General features: G+C 39.2%; 1 protein-coding gene across 1 annotated transcript in view; it reads left to right on the plus strand.

Moving 5' to 3' along the window:
• Positions 1-7,320: 7,320 nt before the first annotated feature.
• Positions 7,321-12,057, plus strand: part of pappa2 (pappalysin 2) — a 67,095-nt gene continuing 62,358 nt past the window's right edge. The window contains exon 1 of the mRNA XM_044134604.1: positions 7,321-9,261. Coding sequence (XP_043990539.1) covers positions 8,298-9,261 — 964 coding nt within the window. The 5' untranslated portion in view covers positions 7,321-8,297. The remainder of the gene's footprint in view (positions 9,262-12,057) is intronic.

Genomic DNA, 12,057 nt, shown 5'->3' on the forward strand with positions numbered 1-12,057 from the left:
GTGGTTTTCCGTGTATTGCTCCACTGACTTATGTTGTAAAATAATAACCAAACACAACTTTTTCAATTTGGTGCGAGATTTTTTTTCCTAGAAAGATAAAAGTAAAATAATTGCCTCTTTATGTTTGCCTGAGGATCTTATTAACCTATATAATCCAAGGTGACATGGAATTTGGTCAGACTTGACCGGGTGAAGTGGCACATATTGGATTTCCTGCATTAAACCTATGCAGGTAAATTATATGGGGCGAATAAGAGGACAAACTCATATGAAGCCAGTTTTCCAACTGATTTCCTACCAGTGAACAGGGTTAAGTTAGGTTTGATTCTCAGATTTTCTTATGCCAAGAAATTAATGAACAAGCTATTTGTTCTTGCTGATCTTCATTATCGTTGCTGCTGTTTTGCTAGTAATGCTTTTGATTTTTTTTTTTATGATTACTATTATCACTGTTACTCAACTCTATTAATCCCAGGCTAAAATACGTTGAGTATCTGTTCAATTTATTTTAGCCTGGGCATTGCTTCCACTGCTGCTGCTATTACTGCTTTGTCTCTAAAGATTCAGTCCTGTCTGTAAGTTTCATACTTTTGTGTTGTCCTTCACTGTTGTTTTTGTGTGCATTTTCACTTTGAAGATAAAACTTTTATCTTCAAAGTTAACTTTGAGTTTTAATCAGTGTAGAATTATGCAGGTAAATTCTGAGCAATATGATAAAAATATCTCAACTGGATTCCTAAACAGGGATAATGAAATATAATCCCAACAATTTAGACCTTTACATTAAGAATAGGCATCAAATCAGAAACCAGTTTCACCATCAGCAGCAACATTTGGATGCTAATAGAAAACAATAAACTTTAATAACTTTTTTTTTTTTTTTTGCCTTGAGGCATCCCTCAGCTAATGCTGCCCAGAGCACGATGCCATACAGACCATATAAAAAACAGCATTGGAATGTAGATAGGGACTTGTTTGGATCAGTACCTAACACTTATTTTTACATTTCATACTTCTTTAATTGTTTAATTGTTGTGGGGATCGAGACCGATGCTGTTGTTTCTTCATAACCGACAGCATGGTTTAGGATTTTCAAAATAAGAGCTCCTCCAGACTCAATACATAGAACGGACATATTTAATTATTTCTTGCGAGGCCCGGTAACAACTGGGCCACGGACCAGTACCGGTCTGCGGCCCGGTGGTTGGGGACCACAGATCTAAAAAATATGACAATCTTCCAGCATACGAATATGCATGGGATCATCTAATCTCTAACTACTCCCAAAATGCTCTGAAAAACTAATATTTATACTGTATTTCTAATCATCCAGGTTATTTGTTTGTTTTCTAATCCAGAATGGCATCTTTTTTTTTTACTGCTGTGAGATAAAGCACAAGGTGGTAGGTCTCCCTCACAAAGTCCAGTGATTTGTGTGCCAAGAAACACAAGGTCGTGTCTTTCAGGCATCCACCTGCAGCTCTGCAAATAAAACCTTAGAAGCTTGCAGTTTATCCCGCCCGCTTACTTGTTTTTCCATCATTACCTCCACTTGGACAAACAAGGGGGTACTCCACGATGGCCTGCGCAGCCCGGATTTTCCCATGTTTTTGTTTGTGGAAGAAGTTTATATGTATCAATATGGAGCTCAGTTGGAACATAAAATAAAATTTTTTTTTTTCAATAACAGGGAAAAAGCAAAGTGATTTTGTTGAAAAGGACCACCGTGCAAGACATTTTTCCTGATGCTTCTTTTTTAAAAAAATTCAAAGGTAAGTCTTAGGAAGCAGGAAAAAACATAAAAAAGGTGAAGCCTAAGTTCCATATAAATTCAGGCTTGTACAGCAAGTGTTCCTTGTTATTTGTATCCCCTGAATGCCCCACACATTCAGGAAACTGCCTCTCATTCCCTTAAGTATAACACCTGCAGTTCTATATGTATGGCACATTGCATTTGTCCACTCCTTCCCTTTTATTTAATAGATATGCACTGAAAAGACTACCCTCTTGTACAATTTTTATTCTTCTAATTTCTCCCCCTCCTCATTTTCCCGGCACATCAGCCTGGATTTTCTTCCACCGGGTTCCCCGTCTTTTGTGTGAAAGACCAGTTTGCGCTTGTGTGCGTGGGCGTGTGTGTGTGTGTGTGTGTGTGTGTGTTTGATGAATTTGTGTGGCAATGTGAACATTGTGGAGCTGGAGGGTCAGCGGTCTCGGTGAGCTGGATATTGCAGAGGTAAGAGAGAAATGTGTGTGAGTCTGTGTGTGTACGTGAAAAGGAAAGTGAGAGAAAAGGGGGAAGACAGAGAACAGGCCTCGGGGTTGTTGAGGTCATACGGACAAGCTGAGATGAAGGATAATCTGCGGAGGTCCCTTACAGTGGGTGGTGGGGCCCCATTGGAGTTCACCTATTCAGACTCTGCACACCCTTCTATCTCTCTCCTTCTTTTTCTCCTCTAAACTTTCACCTTCAGCCCCCTGTTTTGTTTTGTTTTTTGTCACCATCTCTTATTTATCCGCCACCCGGCACAGTTGCAGCTGGATTTCAAAGCTACGTTTAGCAGACAGATCCCTCGGTCAGGCAGGCTGGAATTGAGGAATTCCTGCCTCCCAGTCTTTAGGAACTGTTTTGCCCCTTCAGGGGCCCCTGCCATAACTGCCAGCGGCCTCCTCCTCCATCTCCACCTCCAACCAGGGGCCTGTTTGCAAATTGAGCCTGACAAAAAAAAAAAAAAAAAAAAAAAAAAAAAAAAAAGTATGGCCTGCGGGGGGAGAAAGAAGTGGCAGCATTACAGAGGGTGTGCAACAACAACCACCTACACTCTAAGAGCTGTGTTTTTGTCATTTAGCTATCACTAGATAGAAGAAGGATAGAACAGAAAGTGAGTATTGGATCACCAGATGAACTTATTCACATGACCAGAGAAGGAATTTGCAAACAAATAGGGCTCACGTGGGGAAGTTTTAAAATAAAATCCAAAGCACAACAGTCTTTTGTGATTTATCATACAGGAGCCAGCTGATAAAAAGTAATCTATCTATTAAAAAATAATCAAACTCATTCAGCTATGCAAATGTGTTTGACTTATCAAGGTGTCAATCCAGAAGAATGGGTTAAACGGGTTACCAAAGAGTGTGTTAAAAAGAATAACCCATCATCTGGTTGAGTAAGAAAGACAGAACTGTTTTGTTATTTTGTACCTTTGTTTTATAGTTGATTTCCTGGACTTGTGGTGCAAAGTGGTGCTGTTTGTAACTTGATGCTTGTGTCAACCTTTTATTAACACTTCCCCTCAGGGGGATGTTTTGTACCCACTTGTACAACCAACAACTAAAAGTATTTTTCTATATTTAAGTTTAAATAAATGTGGAAATCTAAAAAGGGAATGTGGCTGTTTGACGTTCGCATACAAGGAAGAGGTTATTTAGATTTCATCAATATCATAATCCATTTATAAGGGTCAAAATAAATTCCCAAAATAAAAGTCAAAAGTGTAAACAACAGCATTCTAGATCATCTAAAATTTAATTATTGAGACTTGATATGTCTTATTATCTATCTCCATGATTCATTTAGACATTTATAATGAAAGGTTAAATGCACCATAATTTAAGTATATTCAAAATTGGTGTATTTCTGTTCAAAAACACAAACTTCAGCCTCAGTCAGGATTCAAACTCAGAGCCCCAGATCTTGTTGATGACTTAACATCTAACAACTGTGCACTAACAGAGTTAAAAGAGTTAAGAGTTGAAAGTTTTAATTACAAACAATTAAACTTAATATTTGCCTGTTTACATCTAATACGTGATTAATTCTTTGGTCGTACGAATGTTAGTTAGCACTAGTTAGTGTGAAACAACAGACATTTTTCCTGTAGTATTAATTAAACTCACTGACAACAACTGATGTCATAAACACTGATTTAATAGCATCAGTTTTCATGACATTGTTATATTTGTTACATCATGGTCTGTTAATTGTGTTATTCAAAATGGAGCTATGTGAAAAATGAGGAACGTTCCAGTTTCTTCTTTTAGGTCACAACGTTCCCCCTCAGTGTTTGGTCAAAACTGCCCAACTTCTGTCCCAACAATATAAACTCAGAAATAAATCCAGTAGTCATTACTGGGTAAGTACACCTGTCTTTTGAGTTAGCATGTTGGAAATAGCAAGCTTATCTGTTTGCATCAATCAAAAATACTGATAAATTGCAAACTGACTGCCCGATGTTTTGCTCCTTAGTTCACGATTTTCTTCAAGTATTAAAACTGCAGAAAAAAAGCCAAAGATCAAAGGCTGTCATTTCATTCTTTTGTGAAACCCCATTAAACATCAAACATGCACAGACTCCATGTCATGTTACCTTTAGATCATTTTATTTGATAGTTTCAGTGAATTTTATTTTACTGTTAAAGCCGTTTATTCCTCCATCCCACCGTGTGCTACCACTCTCCGCTCAGCAGGGTTTTTTTTTTTAATCCTGGATCGTCCAAGAAAAAAAAAAGAAAAAAGGTCTGCTTAACTGGGGTAGCATATTTTGGAAGAAAGCTTTTCATGTGCAGGACAGATGTTGCGTTTGCCTGAGTTGTACCGCCACGGAGAGGCAAACCAGGAGAGAGGGATAGAGTTAGATTAAGCGAACAGACAAACAGGAAGAAAAGACAAAAGGTAGAAGAGGGTTTTGGGTGAAAGAAAATTGCAAGCCCCCTTCCATCTCTACTTGAGCCACCTCCAACAACATTCATCCATTACATGCTGACAGGGGAGCCTCAGATTACTCCACTCTGTGCTTAAATGCATTTTAAGAAGGTATTTTTTCCATTCCTTTTAAAGGTGTGTGACTTTATAAAACCAGGATCAATCATGGGAAACCTTTTGGGACCCCAAGAAGGTTTTGATCAAACAGCAAAACTTGAAATGCCAAGTATTTCAACCATCTGCACTTCGGCTAACAACAACAGGAGAACGATGCGCACAGAAACAGAGTGATGCAAACAGGATGAAGTTCTACATAATTAAATATCACAGATTTGAGTCAGGTTTTTGGATGCAAATCCTTCCTTTTGACTTCCAGCGTAAGTGAGGGCAGAGTTAAACAGCTTTAACTCAGAAGGAGACAGGAACCTATTTACGGAAAAGTATTTCAAAAGAAGTATGTTTTTGTTTAATATGTAACTCAGACGCTGGTGAAACAACATGAAGACAGTGAAGGAAATCAGTTATAATTTTTTCAATATTAAAACACTAATATTGAATTAGAAGACACTAAATCCTGGTATACGTTGAATACATTGGTGTTTATCATTCAGATGAATTTCTACTACTAGCTACAGACCACTTGCACTTAACTTATCGGTATTTCAAAATCACCCTTTAAACAAAGTAATCCCATCTACCTGTGAGCATTACCATTACAGAGCTGTATCATGTTAAATTATCAAGTTTAAAAGCCACATACTTCTTTTCACTGTGCTGTTCCACTGGTTTAAAATCCTCTGAATGAGCAGTCAGAAGAAGTGGCCCAAGATTTTCAGTGTTTTTAAAGAATGGAGTAACATACCCTTGCCCCCGCCCCACTTGTTGCTGTGTGTTTCACTTTCCCTTCGGCTACAAGAAAGACGAATTCGGAACCCACACATCACTCATCAAGAGACAGACTGACTAATAAACCAGCTAAAATCAGCTACTACATGTGCCACTGTATAAAAACGAAAGGTATTTTCTTTAAAAATGATTACAATTTAGCTTTTTTTCCTACAGCGTCAGTATAACCTATGCATCAAAATAACAATACATGTTTCACATGACATAATACTTAGTATGTTATGCAATCTAAAGGATGTTTGTATAGGTATTTTAGTTCAATATAGTTATGTACTCACCCTAATTATGGGATATTATTACTTAAACTTAAACATCCTATACTGGCCCATGTCTAGTCCGATGCTACATTAGATTGGTCTTGGAACAAGCGATTATTAACCAGTTATTAGAACTGTGGCTGTAACATACAAACATGCCGCTTTTAGTTTGAAAGCATGAAATTGAGAAAAGTACATTGTTGCCTCTTGATATTGCAAATGGTAATTAGGACCAAAACCATAAGCAAATTCCACTAATTTTGCATATTTCAACTAGAACGCTCTACTGGACTAGAATGTGACAAGACTTGCAGTTCCAAGGTCATCATTGCTTGTTAAAAACTGGAAAACCAATGGGATTTGCTGTGTGTACTTTTTGATGACATGCAGCGTACTAAGCAGACTGTACTGGTAGACTTTATATATCAGGAGGTGAAAGTGGATTTGTGTATTCCTACTTATTCTGATTCAGGATCGAAACTCAGAGAATCTCCCTCCCTAGCATCCTGTCTCTTTTGGTGCTTGTTCAATTTTATTTTTTAACCCTATTTTTATTTTTTTGTTAAAATAAATCCCATTTCAAACTTTCCTACCTTCGAGCCCAGGTTTACTTGCTATCTCTAAAGGAAGAAAACAGTAGGTTTATGGGTGAATATAAATGTAAGATAAGCTTCAGAACAAGTCTCTTTCTTTTATTAGATGCTTTTATGATCATGCTTTATTTTCATGTCTGTATTCTGATTCCCTGTGAAGCACGTTGGTGTGACTTGTTTATGAATGGTGCTAAATAAATAAACTTCCCTGGTCTTATGGCTTGTTGTCTTCGTCCTTTGCCTCATCAATTTAATTCTGTGTCCTAAACAAATCCAAGATGTTCAGCAAGTGTCAGAATCTCATTACATCACTAAAAAAAAACAAAAAAAAAAACAACAACACCCGGTGCATAGTGAAGGACTGCACGGTGGTGAAATCTGCGCTTCAACTGAGAGATCTGGATACTTCTACCACCGGCGGATGATGGACGGATGGATGAGGTCAAAGACAAGAATGATAACTACATAAATAAACTTTACAACCTCTTTCCTGTCTTCGCTCTGGATCAGAGGGATGCAGAGGCGGTTTAGCGCCGCATGGGCAGAGGAGAAAAGGAGAGAAGAGGATTTCCCTTGTAAAACTTACGTGAGAAGGCGAGGGCAGCACCCCCCTCGACCCCACCTCCACCACCTCCTCCTCCTCCTTCTCCACCACCACACTTCCCCTACCGGTGATGTCAGGACGGGTAGGGGCTCCCTGATAAAAAACCTTTGGACTCGAATGAGGAAGGGTAAGAGAAAGAGAGAGAAAGAGAGAGTGAGTGAGAGAGAGAGAGAGATGGAGTGAATGAAGGAGGATATTACTACTACTGCATGGACCGGTGCAGCAGCACTTAGACGCTCTTTGGGTCGCACACAGACGCACAGCAAAAACCAAAAGAGGAGCTGACGCGCAGAAACCGAACTGTGATTTATTGGACTTATTTTTTATTTTATTTTTGTATCCACGCTTTTAGAAATTAAATAGCGCTTGCTCAAAAAGTAGGGTGTCTATGATAGGGGCTGGCATTGCATCCCCCTCCCCCCTTTTGGAGTTTGTTACTCGGACTCACCTTGCAGGCATATTGTTGGAGCGGGACGCACAAAACGTTGGCATAATGGTCAGGTAAACGAGAAGGGGAGTAGCATATTTAAAAAGATAAAAGAAAAAAAAAGAAAGAGAGAGAGATCCAATTTTGAATGAAATAGAAATCAATTATTTGTCAGTGTAACTAGGATGAAAAAAAAGCAGCATCTGCAGCTACATTTTCCTCCGCAATAAAATTATCCTGTTGATTTTTCGGGACTCTAAATCAGCCTGGTGACGTCTTTATGGTGTGGTTTTGCTTGTGGGGCTCACTGAACTGTTAAGACGTTTATTTCCCCTGACTACTTGTAAACAAATAGAGAATTAGAGGCTTCACATATTTTGCAGAGCAGGCTTTACACGAATAGGAAGGAGGCAAAGTGCGGTCTTTTTATGTAATGCAAAGTGCAGAATTGAGTTTCAGCATTTTACTTGGCTCACCTTACTGAACGATTTATTGTAAACTTGTAACCCTCTTAAACTTTCAAATTTCTAGTTTGCTGCTATTCTTTGTAAGTATTTAGAGGACATTTTAAAATCGTTTTTAATTAATTCGCAGCATTGGAATGCACTGATTCAATATAGTTTATTTCTTTTTTTTAATCGTAAATCTTTTTAAAGCAGATTCATTTTAATTACAAAAAAGAAAAAAAAAAAGAAACGCAACTGTTCAATTTCTGGGGAAATGTGGACAAACGATCCACTGTGAGACCTCTTGGAAAGAGGTTTTAAACACTATTTCAAACAAAACCCTCTGTTAAACTTGAGACAAAATGTTGTTGATCAGACTACTGCCTATTTTCCTCGTCGTCATCACAAACACGTGGCTGCTCAGCCCGGTTCGCTCCGATACTCTCAGCCGGCACAAGCGCTCGTTGGCCCGCCGGGCAGACAGCGAGCTGTCCAGGATAGCAGCAGGTGAACCCTGTTTCGTCTCACCGTCCCGACTGAAACCGCGCGTCCGCTTCCCGACGCAACACCGCCCTCCAGCGGCCCTACCGAGGACGTCCACGAGTCGAAGAGCGCCCTTCACCGTTAAAGGCGCTGGAGAGGTTTGTCCCGGTGGGTGCGGGCTTGACACCGAGCTGCGAGAGGTCGCTCCCGCGCGGAAAGAGCACGAAGGCAGGGGTGATACCGGTGACCTGGCAGAGAGAGTGGGTAGATATCCGACATTATTCGACCGGTTTTATGAAAATAATATCCGAAACGACGAAAGGGAGTCAAATTATGTCGGTGAAGATGCCGCACACCCTCCCGGGAGGTCCGGTGTTCGAGACACCGAGGGGAGAGTTTCTCAGAGCTCTCGCTTTAGGGTTTCCCGCAGCCTCGACGTGAAGAAGCTTCGCTACGAGAAAGAGGACAACGTCAGGTGGGAGAAAGTTCCTCCCGAGAGCTCCACAGTTCACAGGGGGCTCCAGGTCCTCCACAGACTGAGGCAAGATGACGGAGACGGAGACAACCAGTCGTCCACAATGACCGTGGCGGATGCTGTTGCTACGGAGGACTACTCTGGGGAGGTGGAGGAGGCGGATGCAGCCGCGGACTCCCCCAATAACAGCTGGGGAACCCCATTGCCAAGAGTGCCCCCTTCCTGGATGACAGCTCTGTACTTTAACGGGCACCGGGAGCAGCTGAAGGTGAAACTGGCTGAGGGAGTCGAGCTGCCGCGGGACAAGTTCGGCTTGGAGCTGTGGGTGAAGCCAGAAGGCGGGCAGAGCAACCCGGCGGTCATAGCAGGTGGGTGTAAATGATAGCCATCACTGCATCACAGACACTGCTCATCAGCTGTGTGACATTGCAACGTATTGAAAACGCTATGTTTATTCATCTCCCCTCATCCAGCGTCTGGATGTTCAGCGAGAGACGCATGTTACCAACAACTTATAGAAACAATCAATATGTGGACTGATCCATCCAGATTGCTCCAGGGAAACAGTGATGTTTGGTGTGCAAAATAGTGGCAACATTGATGAAATAATTAGACTGGTTTTTTTTAATGTTGTTAAACTTTTTAATATAGTGATAAGTTGTCAAACATTTTCAGACTTTTGAATCTGCCGTGGGAGCCTGCCCAATTTTATATGGGCTCATCAACTAGAAGTGATGACACAGAGTTGAATTGCAAGAAATATGAATTTACAAGGAGACAAATTAGAGCCGCACTGATACTGTGGTTCACATTGGATTGGAAACACTGCTTTTTGTTTTGTCACATAGACGCCGTGACAAAACAGTTTAGAAATTCTTAATAGGTTTTGGAATATTTTAGAAGCAATTTCTATGTTAAAGTATATCACAACTCTAAAGACTCAGCTAAGAAGACAGTATAAGCACTGTGTGGTGTACTTGTATGAAAACACATTAAATCTGGTCATCCCTGCACTTCATCAAGGATCGATCACTGCTAAAGGTGCTTCTGTCATTATCACTGTGCGAATACCACATGTGAAAATATACCAGTTTCACAGTATGTCTGTATTTATACAAAATTAAAACATAAATGTGAATCATGACCCAAACAATAGCTAATTCTCCTCATGACAAATAATATAAAGTCTTGATTTTACTGTCTTCCATTAATGTTAAGCACATTTTTCTATTAATACCCTGCTAACTTTAACATTCACATTAAAATAAACATACTAATTTAGTAAAATGTTTAACTTTTATGCCATTCTACTGTTTATTAAGTCGCATTGAAAATTTGGCATGTAACAGTATACAAAAATAGGTACCTTGGCTCTTAAGTCACGATTGGTATATTTTTCTTACACTTTAATCAAGGGAAATTATATTGTTCTATTTCCAAATGAAATGTTAAATGACTTGGTCCCCTAACCTCAAAAATTCAGTTTGCGTCTCACCTACGCATCCTCTCCATACCTTCCTTGACTGAGCAGATTAAAAGTATTTGACCAGCAGCTATAAACACACTGATCCAATGATCGCATGACGACAAAATATCTGTTTTTTTCCAGCACAAAGAATGTGCAGTATTTGAAAAGCTGCCCAGCCTGACAGACAAACACATACATCAACCAAATTAAAGAGGATAAAAGCGCTATGGTGCAACACCACAGCTGTCCAGATAGGGAGGGAGACCACAAACTGTTACGTCCGCTCACATTTACTCTGATCAAAGATCCTGTTGCATTACTCAACTTTTTTCCCCTCATTGCTTCCTTATGTTAGAGCAACATTTTACTGTGGCACAGGCTTTTCTCTTTGTAGTGTCCTAAAGGAATATAACAAATACAGTGAAAAACAAAGTCCTATTGTTTCTGGCAGACGTGGCATTGACACCAGTTTGACTTCTGGTGAGGCTTTAATGATGAGCTTGTTTCGTTATTTTACTCGACTCTCTTCATAAATTGTACACAGAGCAATTCACAGCAGAAATCCGGGTAAACACTGAATTATTAATGGAGGTGCTCTAATCAGAATTTGTTGGATGATGTCTGATTTCTGCTTTTTCTAAAGTTTAGTCAGATAATGGTTTTAGCAGAGTCTAGTTTCAACAAAAGACAAAATTTAAAGAGCAGCATCTATTTTTCTTTCACGAGAAGTCATTACTTACATAAAATAATACAAATGCCATGATAGATATTGCACATGTGAGAAAGCAGTAGTTTTAAAATAGGATTTTACTAATATTTTAAAACAAGGATAAAAAAGTTATAGTGTTGACACCGACTTCAGCCTGCTATGTTAGCAATACGAGGTGAGTGCAGGTAGCACAAGTACAACAGCGGTTCATATTTACAAGCAACTGTAAGAGTTTACCTCAGTGACTTCCAAAATCACATTCAGCATTTTGAATGACAGAGATACAAAGCTCCAGAAGACAAAGTGCAGTAACTTTGCTGTGCTCTCTTTCTGTTGTTTGCTGAAAGTCTCGCTCTCTCTTGCTTGCTCAAGTTCTAAATTAACCATAAAACCTGAACAAGTCTTACCATTCAATTTTCTTTGAAATACCTTTCTATCTATTTGACTATATTTTTCATTAAATGCATAATATACCAACATTTCCAATTAATTTTACCCGTTACAATATTTGAGTTATGATATGTCAGTCTTCTTCAGCGGTTAACCACCAGTATTTAATGTTATATTTAAACGGATGAAAGTTACCTGTGACAGGTATGGTTTAGTTTTATTTGAAACACAATTACGTAAAAAAATAAAATAAAAAAAATAAAAATGTATATATGTATATTCAAATCTAAACTTAAGACTTCACTTTACTTTTAAGAAGCTCAAACTATTTTATCTGAGTAACTATTTTGAAATGGGCCAAAAACCAGCCAGAGGTGGCCTTCTCTGCACATCTTATTGGACGCCAAGGGTGAATTTCAGGGTACTGTTAAACTGCTAACAATGGCATATCATTGAGATAGTGCAAACTAGATTAATATATCTAATGCTGGAACTGAATATAAATATTACGAAACAATCCTTCTTAGCAAACATCTCAAACTGCACACTACAGACCTTGCAAGTAAACAGCTGTCAGTCTCGGTTAGGATCAAGCTG

This window comes from Gambusia affinis, linkage group LG12, assembly GCF_019740435.1.
Source record: "Gambusia affinis linkage group LG12, SWU_Gaff_1.0, whole genome shotgun sequence".
NCBI lineage: Eukaryota > Metazoa > Chordata > Actinopteri > Cyprinodontiformes > Poeciliidae > Gambusia > Gambusia affinis.